We start from the raw sequence: 14,336 nt of genomic DNA, 5'->3' as shown, positions 1-14,336 counted from the left end.
AAAGAGATCGTGTGGGTGTTTGAATCGAGATCATCTTTTAACGATTAACCGTGCAGCTCTAGTAGTTGGAAAGAGATATTCCTTCCTAGACTGCCTGACCTATCTTTTACAGAGAAACGGATAAGAAGGTGGATTGAAAATACCCCCTCCTCCCTTTCAACCTCGTTTTATCATCTGAATTACTGTCGGATTTGAGGCAGATGAATGGTCCAGTTAGTGTGGAGTTTGCTTTGTGCTTAAAGCTGCAATGCATCTGTTTCTGAGCTGTTTGTTATCTCCACTTAAAAATAAACGTGTGACTGCATCTATTCGTGCTACGTTTCAGTTGTGGTTTAATCTGTCATTCTCTTTCCTGCCTCTCCTCAGGGTGGGAATCACTTTGACCAGTATGAGGAAGGTCAACTGGAGTTGGAACAGGCCTCTTTGGACAAGCCCATAGAATCGGTAAGACAGCATATCTTCCCATGGTAGTATTGAACCGCTTCCTGTGTGTGAGAGTGGATGATTGGTCTAGACAGGGACAGCCACACCTCTTCTGTGGTCAGCACCTCCCCTTCTTGTAGCCAAAATCAAATCATCTCCCTTCCTAAATAATTCAGAACTTCCTGTCTGGAGGGTAATGTCTCTCTGAACTCACTGTAGTCCTCTTCCCTGTTCTCCACCCCAGCCGTCTGTGAACACAGCTGGTGTCATCACCTGTGTGGCTGTATATTGTAGACACAGGTGAAGGAGATCTATTGGATTGTACCCATCACTGTGGTCAACCTGTAGCTTTTTAATCTTGATCACAGATATGAATGAGGTGTGTGTTTGTGTTGTTGTGGGTATAAATTAATATGTATTGATGCTAGTTGGTATTCAACACTGCAGCATTTTTTTTCAATGTGGAGTGGATGGCACACTGTAGGAAAGGTAAAAACAGACATATGTTTGAATGTAGGGCAGACTCTGGCCAACACTTTGGTTTTGATCTATTACTCTTGATTGCTCAATTTATAGCCTTAACCAACATTGTCTCAAAGTACAGGCCCACTTGGTTACAGAAAGTGGTTGTTCGTGTGTGCATCAGAAGGCCACTGTTGTTGAATTGGAAGGGGCTCCATTCAGCTACTGTGTAGGAGGGTGCCAAGGACCCTCACGATAGCAACAGTATATTCAGACCACAGTACAGTTAGTGCTCGTTCTTTCTGCAAATAGAGCTCTCAAAGCAATACAGAGCAAAAAAATGAAAAGATGTGCATTAGTTTCACCCTTAAGCCCATTGCACATTGAGTCCGAAATTTGCGTCCGAAATCTCCGCACGTTAAAAAATAAATACGACCTCACGTTGTGTCAATCACATTTACACACTGCCTCCTATATTTTCGTCCGTCATAAAAAGATTCGGACCGAGTTCGCGTTTTTCGCATCCGTCAAGCATTTTGAGTGGCCTTTTTTAACAATTCAGAGACACCGTACAAACGAGAGCCAAATACGAAAAAACGCATACGAAAATTTCGTACTGTATGTGCAAAGACCTTTAGACCAACAACAATTTGTTAGCTATTATATAATGCATATTGCACACAAATAATTATTTCCCCTAAATTATATTTGTGAAATACAGTAAATAATCATTACTTATAACTTTAGAAGTCTAAGTGGGCAGTTCTTGGTGAGAATAAACTTAATTCCTGACCAGACGTTTTGCCGCAATTAAAATGTCTGGCTACAAGACTAGATTCGCGCCAGCGCTGAGAGCGCGACTCGATATAAAAGGGCTGCTGGCTAAACACTCAACCATCCAGTGGTTCAATTAAAGCATTACATCAATATAGTAATTGATCAGATTTGACTGACTCGCAGGCAGACCTTTAATGCACACGCTCACCACTAAATTCAATTACACAACTGGTGTGTGTGGTGTTCCTTTCGATTTAGGCTAGACTGACCTGATTTAGATATAAGCTACTGGGTGTGTCATCCACCCCACATAATGGTGAGCTACAGTGTGTGTAGGGAGTGTGTGTGTGTGTGTGTGTGAGTTTTGATTGAGGATAAAGTGGCACAGAGAGAGTGAGAGTGTGTTTTTGTGTAAGCACACCAGTACTCAGTATCTTGTGTGTGTGTGTGTTTATTTTTTTGTCTTAGTGTTTGTGTAGGACAGTTAATTTCAGATATTTTCAGTATTGTACGCAACTTGGGGTGTTCGACATTTCTCTCCTGCAGCGAATTGGCCCCAATTAGCTAAAGCAGCTCTGACCCGGTTTGTATCTGCACGCTCTGCTCTCCTCCTTCTGTCTCTTTAGGGGCTCCTTGTAACGCTGTCTTACTCTCTCTGTCTCTCACCTCATCTTTCTCTATCTGTATTTCTCTCTCTCTCTCTCTCTCTCTCTCTCTCTCTCTCTCTCTCTCTCATTATTCTGTCTTTCTTCTTCCAACACAGTGATTCGGTGTACAGTACCCTCTGTCATTATGTGCTGGCATGGTGCTTGTGCAACTGGGACTGCATTTTTTTTGCTGACTAGGCATGTAGATAATATCGCAGGCAGCTCTCGCCTCTGTCTGTCTTGTTCTACTGGTTCACTCTGTATTTCAGAGGCTTGCATGCCTAATACCTCTACTCCTCTCCGTGTTGTCCTCTCTGCTCCAGTCAATCTACAGAGTACAGACCATTATAAAGACACAATTTTAATACCTTGAAATGTAATCGGATTAAATTCTTGAGGGGTGAAGTAAATCTTTTTTTTATTGTTTACAATGACACAATCCAGTCTCTAAAACCAGACTGCTTTTTATATCACCAGGTTATATCAAAAGCACTGTTTACTATTTGTTAATATTAGTGTCATACTGGAAATGGTGAATGTAATTCTAAAATTAGATGTAATTGTGTCCTATAGTTTCTTTGTGTTTTAATTTAAAGCTAAAGTGTGTCATTTAGTTGTCAAAAGTGTCATTAAGCAGAAATATTGACTCTGTTCATACAGGTTTCTTTAAAAATAACCCCATCTGTCATTGGTCCTGTCCCAAATTCTCACTTCAGACTCCTCAAGCAACATTTTTATGTTTTTTTGTAATGCCAGCAGAGCCAGCCTTCTAATGGCTTACAAATAAAATATCAAGCTGCAACAGGAGACAATACTTTTTACATTAAAAACTTACAACACTCCAGCGTTAACAAAAGTCTTGAAAGTATGTGTTCCAAGACATGACTGTCTACATATAGTGTCTAGGACGTAAACTTATTTATCAAGATTTTCCAGGTCTTGTTATTTGCAGCTTGTCAGATCTATTATGTTAGATAGTGTGGAACACCCACCGTCCTGGAGCACGGGTGAGAAGGACACGAGAGAGCGGGAAAGGTGGCCTGGCTGCATGCCTGAACCAAATGATTCCTGCTCCTGCACTATTGTCTATGGAGAGGTGTGGAGAACAGAACTGCCACACACAGTGTTCATAAAGAGCATAAAAACACTATACACTGCAGCAACTGATGGCTATCACTATCAATTTACTTACTATACTTGGTGTACTGTATACTATATAGTGCATAATGTGTTTTTAGAATAAGCAGGCATATTTGCTTTTTGCTTTCCTGTTTTAGACTCATAGTGTCAGAGCTATTTTTCACCAAACACCAATGGTGTATTTATATCATTGTGCTCGAAGCAGCTGGTCTGTGCGCACAGTGACGGCCATCACTGCATGTATGTGTGTAGGGTTGGAGCGCTGTGTTTGTCATGTTTTTGTTTCTCATGCCCCTCTTCTGCCAATCATTGTGTGTGATCTGTAGGCAGCTAGAGGTCTGTGGTACTTAAATCAGGATCTTTTATTTTCATTAATGCTTTAATCTACTCATTCCCTCGGCTCTATTGCTCTAGCCACATCTTTGTCTGTTTGCATGTAAAGAGAGTAGCATTCATTTCTCTCTCACCCACGGTCCCATTAATTTTACAAAAACTCTCAACTTCCTTTCACCCTGTCTCCCAACCCAAGAAGATGTGCACTGGGCAGTGATTAGGAGTCAAAAGTTACATATTGTTTCTCTTTGACCATTGAAAGAATCCCAGAATTCTCCTTAAGTGGCATTATAAATGCCACCGGTGCAACTATTTGCCACCTAATAGGTCAGAAGTTGACACAGGCATTCTTTAAAATATTACTTTAACAGCTTCGCTTTGCTTTTGCATGCATACACATCCTGCGGACCTTATAATGAAGCGTACCTCAATGAAAATGAAACCCAGGAATGTTCTGAGAGAAAAGGTCAAGGTTCATCATTTTAAAACAACCCTGACCTGTAGACACAGATCATGCAGTTGAGCTGTCTGTTTGATCATATGCCTAGATATTGTGTTCACTGTTTGTAGGTTTTTTTGTTAGTACGGAAAGTTGTGTTGGCCCATAAATTAAGCTAAGTCACACTTTAAAAATGTACCCATCCTCCCATTTGGTCCTTAGCTGATTCAGCGCGTGACGGTAAGGAAACCAATGTGTTAGATTTTTCACTGTGCCACTTTCATTTCCTCTCTTTTATTCCATCAACACACTGACACAACACCAGCTGTCCATGTGGCCAAACGAAAATACTCACCTCTCAAATACATCACAGTTCCAAGAAACTTAACACAGTCACCTCTGCCACACTTTCCTGCTCTTATTTACTCTAGCTTTTGTTGTCCATCTCCCTCTCAGTTTCAGGCGACTGACCTTTCAGCGTCCAACTGTAGAGCATGATGGTCATATGAAGGTCAGTCCGGTAGTCCACAAATAATCTCATTCTCAGCCATCACTGACAGGCTCTTATAGATCTCCACTGTGTGCATTCTCTTCCCTTTGATTTGACATTTACAGTGATCACTAAATACTGTCCCGTGTGGTTACTGTATATCAGTTTGAGGTGCTTACTATTTTCATGGATTGCTTACATGATAGGTAAAAAATGAACTTTAGATTCGACAGATCAGTTGCAAGTTAATAAAGGTTTGCATGCACATCTTTAATGCGACAGTTCATGACAATTTGGAACTTCAGTGTCTTTATTTTGTATGCAAAATTCAGTCTCAATTGTCATGAGCACTTCCAATAAAGCTTACAAAACATTGACAACCACACTGGAATCACGAACCGCACATGCCCTGCACATCTCTCTTCCTCTTAATTTAATACCACCCTCCTTTCCCTTACTGCTATTACTTTATTAACTCCTTCCTCTTTTCACTTTTTGTTGTGGGAGTGTACTTGTTTGGACAAAATAACTTGTTTATTTTGTTCGTTTTTTTATCATAGATATGAATTAACTGCCAGTTAGTGGTTATGTAGATGTGTGAATTCACTGTGGTAATGTAGTGGATCAGAGACCGTGTGACCAGTAGAAAGCTGTAGAGAATGGCCAGTTTCTTCAGTTTTTTTTGACGTTTGACTGTTCTTTTGACAGCCCAGGGTTTAAAAAAAGCCAGGTTCGTATGGACATGTTTTCACTCCACTTGCACTGCTGTTGGATTCTTCGGCCTTTTGCTATTCATCTGTCTGTTTTATTTTAGCGCATCCACCCGTTGGTCACCACAAAACCTGCCCGCTTTCTGCGTCTGCCCGACACATCATTCACAAAACCGGTGAATGGTTCCAGGCCACGTTCAGCTGTTTCTGATTGGCACATATGAGGAATTCGACTAAAAGACTGCTCTCTTTATAGAGTTCAATTTACCTGAACTAATGATCTCTTAAGGAGGGAGGAGTTCAGAGTTAAAATGTAAAGTGCTGCACTCAGCAAGAAGAGGTAATGTGAGGTCAGCTCAAAGTGCTATTTAGATGCTTCACCAGCCCTCCGAACGATGAAATGCTGTGTGTTGTTAGCAGAGGGATGCTGCAGAGTCACTGCATTGCAGGCCATTTGGGCTGGGCTTACCTCAGACGCATCTGCACTGCTGATAAACTGAAGATCCTGGGACTTACAGTCTTCTGGTCCTGCAATCTGTATCTGTAAACAGTGAGCTGATGTGTTGTCACATCTTTTGATAAATTCCACCATCATCATCTTTTGATGTTGCTATGGCGATCGTATCTGTTCTGTTTTGTACATGGCAGTCCCATGCTGAAATTGGCCTTGAAATGCTCTCTGTGGTCTCCTCTGCTAAATATAAACAAAGCAAAAAAAATAAACTGATAGGCTAAGTGTCTAACAGTATTTTCCATGCCTTTAATTTGAACAGAACAGCACACACAGAAGTGTTGGGGTCTCTAGAGGCCCGGGGGTTTACAAGATGAACATTAGTGAAGCTACCCGTGCACTGGCCATCTGGAGAAAACATTTCCTTGTTCTGTCCACACACGCATACAGATGTCATTGTTTAGGGCGGTCAGTTCAGCGTTCATCATCTAAATTGGCCAAATGGTTGAAAAGCTTGGCAAAGAAACGGCAGAACTCATGGAAAGTGGGTGTGTCTTGTGGGGATGGCACCTCCCTCCCTACCCATAATGCTCTAACCTAGTTCTTGCTCCACTCCTTGCCTTATACCACTCATGGCTCTGCTTGCTCCATCTTAACCTCACCCTCTGTAGATCGTGACATCTGTTAGATGACCATCACTGCTGTATGCTCTGCATCATTTCTAACAACATCCTCAGCTCTTTGCTGCCTTATCCTCCCTGTATATGCTTCCTACTATACAGACACAACTAACACCGTCGTCTCTAACACCGTGTCTACACCGGACGCGACCGACGCGGCACAACAAAAGACATTTATCATTTTTACTTATTACGAATGAGCAGGTTGTCATGTCGCGTTGCGCCTGTCGCGACCGGTGTAGACACTGTGTAAGTGGTTAAACAAAAGCGGCATGCTGGTTAATGGTTTTGGTTTTCACCCATTTTAATTTTTCTCATAATTGCCTTTTATTTGTTGTGTGTGTGTGTGTTGGGTAAACATAACATTTTTTTTCCATGGATTATTGGATTTATATAGTCATCCATATTTTTTGCTTGGATCAAATTATAGTTGTTTTTGCATCTCATTTAGTATTTAACATTTCTTTTTTAATAGAAGTATCAGATCGGTCTAAAGTACGCACGCACACACGCAAACACTTGTACATGGGCCTCTCAATGGTAACCTGAGGCCTCCCCTCTCTCTCCATTTGTCTCTTCATAATTGTATCGATCTACCTCTCTCACTGTCTCGCCCCTCGACCTCTTCTCTCGTTTCGGCTACATACTGTATGTTTTTGTGGTGGCTCTGTTGTCATGGTGATGAACTCACAAAAAAAGCTTGTGAAAGTTTTTGGTTTTTATGTGTATGCAAGCTCGATGTCTGTGCTGTTCTTTACCTCTTATTTACTCTCAGTTGTTTGTGTATTAATCTTTCTCCCCGAAGCGGCTTATATATGTATTTACGTGTCACAATACATATATAACCGTACATTTCTCCCTCCCTTTTCTGAGACTGAAAGTGAATTAGTTGACTCTGAGGTTGGTAGCATTTACATATGTTCTCATAGCGGTTACCTCCACTTTAACCTGTTCTTTTGAGGAATGCCCCGTTTAAACCATAGATTCAATTTTGAGTACTATAGATTGAGTTTCCCCCTATTGTCAAGGCACTACAAAGTTAATTCCCCCAAACTGTAGGGGCCTCAAGTGCCTTATTACAGACCCAAGTGAATTTATTTTCCTCATCTTGTTCTGTCCATCCTATCTCTTCCTTTTCCATCCTGTTCCCCTCAAACATGGAGTTTAAAGGTGTATCAGATGATCTTAACGTTGATGACAGTGAAGAGGTTTCGACAGTTATTTGGCTGTCATGTGTGCTTGTGACTGTGTGTGTGTGTTTTTGTATGTTAAAAGCGCTTCTTATTATTGGAATATTGTGGTATTTCTTTCCTCTCTTCCTCATATCAGGATAACATTGGGCACCGGCTTCTTCAGAAACATGGCTGGAAGTTGGGTCAAGGCCTGGGGAAAACCATGCAGGGTAAGCAAGCACCTTTCTGCCTAAAGCTCAATCTCTCCCACTCTCTCTCTATGTCTCTCTTTATCTTGATTTCCACCCAACAGCATCAAAGCCCTGTGGTTTGATCAGTTTTAAAAATGTTTTCTTTGTGATCTCTCTGTACTCTGTTACAGTACACTCATTTGTACTTGCATAAGTTGTATGTCTGTGAGGAATGTGTTTGGAGTGTAGCGCTGATGATGTACAGTGAATTGGGGAGGATAGGATGAGATAATTGAGGAAGGGTTGGTAGAAGGGTGTGAAGTGACATTAGACAGATGAAAGATGCACAAACTCTTTATAAAGCCTGTTATTATCTAGTGTAGATGTTGGGTATTTTGAGTTTGTTTTGTAGTTGAACAAACTTAAATGAGTATGACGTGTGTACACAAAACGTTGCATCACCAAAAACAAAGTCTCTAAAAGTCCATTTTAATAGCTATTGTATAGAGTACCGCAGGGATGACGTATTTTTGTATGCAAACCCCGGAAGCGAGGTTAGCATTTCAGCACTTCCGGTTCAATTGCCCCAAAGTCTATGGTTTTTTAATGGGTTTTTGGGAAATTGCCTAAAATAAGATCTGTGGTTAACAAAACCTATAAATAGTTTCACGTTGTAATCTATGACATAAAACACACCAGTTATAACCAGCTCAACAAGTTGCTAAAAGCGACTACATCCTTAGGTGGGAATGTTGTGTTAATTTGTAAAGATTATCTTGAAATACAAAACTCATAAATATCATAAACGTTTGTTAATCACAGACCTTATTTTATGATCTTCCAAAATGGGAAAAATCCATAGCCTTTTGGTCAAGGGAACCAATGTCATCCCTGCGGCACTCTATTATATGCATCAATAACAGAATAGCCAAAATCGAGATCAGGACCTAATTTGAACATAACCAGTTTGAAAGTAGGGGTGTAACAGTGTTTCCCCTAGGTTTACGGCTTGTTTTAATAAATAATGTTAAATTAATCCATCTAATGTTTTATCAGGCCATTATCAGGACTACTGACAACAAAATGTAACAACTGAAATAAATATATCATGAGCAGGAGTACTTACAAAGTTACTAACAGCCTTTCCATGCCATTCATACTAGAACTGATTCTAAATATTCTTTCCAATTAAAACATGATTCACAATGAAATGCTCTTAACATGCTGATTATTTATGCTATTAATATCATTAATGCTATATGTAGGCCTAGATACAAGAGGTTATGTTTTATAATCTGTCACAAACCTATATAGCAAACAGTTAACTGACTGACAGCTAAAAATACTTCATTACTGCTGCATTTTCATTTACTTGAGCGTTACAGAAAAAGTGTCCATTTATTTACCTGCTCTTGGTGTCTGCAGGTCTTTATATGCGACGTGTCTTTGGCGGGAGAAGCAGCGCTCACGGAGCGGAAATGGTTAAAATGAAGCGTGTTTGGTGCTAAATAAAGATATTCGAGGATATAGCTGCAAAATATAATCAACATAAATGTCCCTGAGTGTGCGTGATGTGTACATCTCAGTTATGTAGACGCGCTGCCCAATTTAAACCACAGAAAAAGTCTGTTTTTTTTTAATGGTTCATTGTGTCTTGCGGTCCGGATGGAACGAAGGATAAACTGGGTGAAAACCTGTCATCTGGTGGTAACTGGACTGTTGCTTGTCAGGGACAGGGCATGCGTATTTTCACCATCCTGGGAGCATTTAAAAACACATATTTATTTATCTGCTTTTCAGGTGGTTGACGTGACATTTTCCCACACGCGCTCTGTCCGCTGGTGAAAGTGTGCTTACCTGTGTGTGTGCGCTCGGAACTCGATACAGAGAGCAGAGGAGAATTGTAAAGGCGCGACCACGTAGAAACAGAAATGACATGCCGCCATGTTAAATAACATAATGCCATTTAGTTTTAGTACGAGAACAAGGTATAGACATGTTATATAGGAAAGGTAACTTTAAATGACTTCTCTTGTGATCTAACGCTACATAAAAAATGAAATTATCTTGACCTTCAAGGGGGGCGGGAGGTGCCATTGGAGGGGCGGGCGACCCCTAAGGTAATGGTAGGGGACACACTGGTGTAAAATATGTATTATATCAATCAGTTTAGCAAATGTGGACGGTTACAACTCACAAAAATGTAGGCATACCACTTTCCCCGTTACTTTCTGCCCCGCAATTGTGGTTGCAAAACATCAGATTTTCTTTGATTCAGCCATGTTGTCTTAAGTGGTTTGAGAGAGTACAAAAAGAGTACAAGAACATGGATTTGAGTCATTGTCCTTACAGAAAGTCAATTTGTCTCTGCTTGCACAAACAGGAGTAGAGATGTACAGAGCATTAGAGAGGGCACTTGGCACAGGGTGCATTTGTTAGCATATTGCATTCTGTAGTCTTGCGATATTTGAGCTGGATCGGTCACGTAGAGGGGCGCATTTGATATGTTGAATGTTCATATACAAGAAAATATTTGAGGGGCCATCAAAGTTTTGTCAAGATGATAACACACAATCCAGCATGCATGTGTAGTGCATTTATGGCTCACAATTAGGAATGCTTAAATGCATGTATAGCCACTTATTGCAACATAATGTAAGTTGTTAAACAGAATATTTGCTGTGCACCTATCCTTGTCTTTATCACCAAAATAGAGTGTATGTTAAGAGGTTTTGTTTGCACAGAAAACACCCTCATGTTTCAGTAAATTATTCTGCCCACATACAAATCAGTACGAGCTGTTCTAACCCCAACTGCCTTTCTAAGATACTGGCTTGTTAAAATAACCTCCTTCAATTGGATTTTTTGGGGAAATTGGTCTGACAAAAATCAATGAGATGAATATGTATGAGTTTATCGGCTCTCTCTGGAACCAGATAACGATTAAGATTTGTGAGTTGACTTTTACAAGGTTATTTTGACCATCAGTGAATTATGTGTGCCTCTCCCTCGAGACTGCTTTTATTGCTAACATTTTGAACATCCTCTCACACCCACATAGGCCTACTTTGAGGACCAAGGCCCTGCAGCTGTTAAGATAGCTCTGTTGTAAAAAGTGCTGAAGTCAGCATCGTGCAAGTCCCAGATCTTAAGTGGGAAATGCACTATATCTATATTAATTCCCTCAATATCCGCTTCTCTCACTATCCAATATCAACCATAGTTCAAATGATAGCACAAACAAAAGCAGAAGGAACAGTAAGTGCTTAGCCTGCTCTTCTCTTCCATTGTTTTTCCTTCACATTAGGACTGTGAGAATACACTCATTGGTTGTCTAAGCATAGACTAAGCATAATACTGCATTAACATTGTTTCCAATTCACAATGTTATATTGCCAGAAACATAAATAGCTGTTAAAAAACTGTCAATTTATTGCTCAGCCATAGTGAGTTTCTTGAATCACGGCAGAAAGCTTAACAGCAGTTTCCCTTTTAGGCTTTGCCTTAGCGACAGACACCCAATTGGCTGCTTTCTTGGAACTGGAAGTGCAGAAGAGTCAGAGGAAGTAGAAGTAGCCAGAGGTTTTCATCCCAGCCAAGTCAAGTGTGTGACAGATTAGGAATGTTTCCAGTGCGCTCCAGGGCGCCCTTATGTTTTGCAGTTCGGCAAGATTCAAACACAAACACTGACTCAAAGTGTTTCCTTTCATGGTTGTCGTCATCCTGTCATGATAATGTTGTTCTTAAAACACAGAGCAGACTGGTAGAGTATGAAGTTTGTTTGCACCATGAGAAAGATTCCAGATCAGAAAAAAATCGAAGCTCACTGCAAGCTTAGAAAAGTAGATTAGTTCCACCTTGCAGGAGACAAATGAGTGCGGGGCAAAAAGAGAGAGCTTGTGGAAATCGCTTTGGAGAATTAGGTACCATCTCTAAAGAAAGTGACCTGTGTGCGCGTGTTTGTATCGGAAGTGCTTTTTGTTTATCAAACAGAGAAGGACCTGGCTGCATACACACAATCCAACACACACAAAACACGTCTGTTCACCCATTCTGGTGCTCATGCCATGGTTTTAAACTTCATTCTTTTTCTTTTCTCTCTATCTTTTGCACAGAGCCTTGGTACTGAGTGTGAATTTACTGAAATGTCGCCCCGATTGAGTTTCCATTGTATTGACTCTGTTTTTTACTCTTCTTTCTTTTTGTACTGTTGTTTTTTTAGGTAAGGTTTGTAGGACCTACCCCATTGTGTGTATGTGCGTATGTTTGAGAAAGCGTGTGTGTGGATGTGTTTCTTCAAATAATACAAAATAACTCTTCCCCCTTTTACATGATAGCCTAATGGCTTCTCTTAGTTCATTTCTATATGCTTACAATCACTAAATGCTCTCTGCTCAAAATACCAGCGCTACGACATGAAACTCAAAATGGAATCAACCTTTTCAATGTAGAATTAACCGTCAAATGTCCATTTTTATTTCTTGATTGTGTTCGGAATTAGCGTTAGAATAGTATTTGTATATTATTTCATATGTTTGGCTGCGATGGGGGTGTTTTGATTGGCTGAGAACATGAGATGGGGCCCTCCGATTGGCTGTGAACATGATTCTGCCTCTTTCCCATGATTCCTCTGAATGGCTTGCAGAATGAGCCTCAATCCCCCGCCCATTCTCCCCCTCCTTCCGCCTGTGATCAGTCTATCTGCCTGCGTCCACTTTTGTAAAGTGAATGTACACGTGTGTTGGGAGTGAAAATTGTACATGTGAGTGTGTGTGTATGTGTGTCACCAAATCAAGGGGTGGGGGCTCAGGTGTTTTAGCTTGCAGGGAGAAGTCTTCCCACCGTCCTGCCTGCATCCCACTTCTCTTATAAGCATACAGATAAAAGCATCACCTGACTTGACCCATCTCCTTCCCCCTCTCCTGCAAAGCATGCTGGCTGTGGAGACCCAGTCTTGTGATCCTGAGTTTTAAGCAACGCAAGAGACCGCTTGAATTTGAAGATTAATGGTAAGATGAAATAGATCTTGCCTTGTAAATAAGCCAGAGTGAAGCCAGACTTCTGGCCAGAATCAGAATGATGTGTTGCTAGAAGCTCACTCACAACGTATGCGCACGGACACATGGATCCTTATGGGGCATGTAGCAATGGTGAAACAGGAAGGAGGGTGCTCAGTTTTTGGATTCTGTGATGGTTGGTATATAAATGTTGAAAGACAATCAACCAAGAGAGGGGAAACGAGAGGGTGGACCATGAGAGGAGGTAAGCAGGGAGACCTGATTTAGAAAACCCTGTTTCATACGGAAGGCGTCCTTGCTTTGTTTCGGAGGAACCTGAAAGCTTAAAACTATTGTACCATTTTCATCTCAAATTGGCAGTAAAGTGGAGAGCGGGAATGATGGTGAGAGGGTAGCCCTGTAATCACCCAAGCCCGATGGTAGGGGGTACACCGAAGCCCCTGCCCCTAAACCCAACCCTTAACCCTTTACCCCTTATCCCTGAACGCTCTCTTTGTGCCTCAATCTTCCTGCTTAACCAATTGGTGTTTCTTTTTTGCAGCATTATGATCCTGGCCATGTTGTGCTGATGGTAAACTTAGTGGTAAATGTTATTTTTACCCCTGATTGAATTGGTTATTTGATTTATTTGATTTATGCTTTCATTTTTGTTGATTTTTATTTTATTTTACTTCCCCCATTTTTTGTTTTGATTTGACTCTCATCATCAGAGCACCAGTGTTTAATAGGCTTAAATTGTCTCTACCTCTCTTTGTATTCGTCTTCATTCTGCTGCTCGTCTCTTAGTGTTCAATATGCACTCTTCTAGAACACTCTCATTCTGTTTGTTTTCAGTTTTTTGAGGGTGACGTTTAAATTCACTTCCCCTTTTTTGTTGCATTGCACCTTTTCGTCCTGTTTGTTATGTTCTTTCACTGGAATGCGTAATGTTAGCCTTGACCTTACGTTGTTCCCAAAGACTGTGATTGTTGGGAATGGAAAGAATTGAATAGTTGGGCCTGATTTTTGGGATTCCCCCATCACCTTATCAAAATCTACCCAGCAAATTACGGTACGGTGTTGTCAGACACCACAATGAGTTATATGAATGAATAAATATTTTACACTAATCCATTGAGATGTTTCATTATACAAATGTTTTACATGTTGTTTAAAACATGCCCTTTGGTGCACCCTGATGGTACAATGAATCCTGCGGAGCATTTTCCTGAAAGGTATGGTGGGGGCTGGAATCCCATCAGGCCCTTATCGTTACGTACATGCTCCTTTATCACTTCATTACAGGACAATTATACCACTGGGCTGAAGCTCCAGTTTCTGCGTCACAGATTAGAAGGTTTCCAAATCATGTGTCTCTTTCTGCACAAGGGCTAGGAATTAATCTATGCTGACTTCAACATTCT

At 40.8% G+C, this 14,336-nt stretch overlaps 1 protein-coding gene across 11 annotated transcripts in view; it reads left to right on the top strand.

Annotated features, from left to right (window-relative positions):
• gpatch8 (G patch domain containing 8) overlaps window positions 1-14,336 on the top strand; it is a 40,661-nt gene that overhangs the window by 17,302 nt on the left and 9,023 nt on the right. Inside the window, exons 2-5 of one of the 11 annotated variants that reach the window (XM_057346910.1) lie at window positions 367-444; window positions 2,209-2,245; window positions 5,420-5,441; window positions 7,882-7,954. In XM_057346910.1, coding sequence (XP_057202893.1) covers window positions 7,948-7,954 — 7 coding nt within the window. In that variant the 5' untranslated portion in view covers window positions 367-444; window positions 2,209-2,245; window positions 5,420-5,441; window positions 7,882-7,947. Of the gene's footprint in view, window positions 1-366; window positions 445-2,208; window positions 2,246-5,419; window positions 13,517-14,336 lie in introns of those variants that run through there. The other 10 variants (XM_057346911.1, XM_057346907.1, XM_057346909.1 and 7 more) reach the window with 10 other exon arrangements.

This window comes from Triplophysa rosa, linkage group LG11 (assembly GCF_024868665.1).
Source record: "Triplophysa rosa linkage group LG11, Trosa_1v2, whole genome shotgun sequence".
Classification (NCBI taxonomy): domain Eukaryota; kingdom Metazoa; phylum Chordata; class Actinopteri; order Cypriniformes; family Nemacheilidae; genus Triplophysa; species Triplophysa rosa.
Note: the sequence above shows the minus strand (reverse complement) of the source record. Positions and strands in the feature narration are given on the sequence as shown.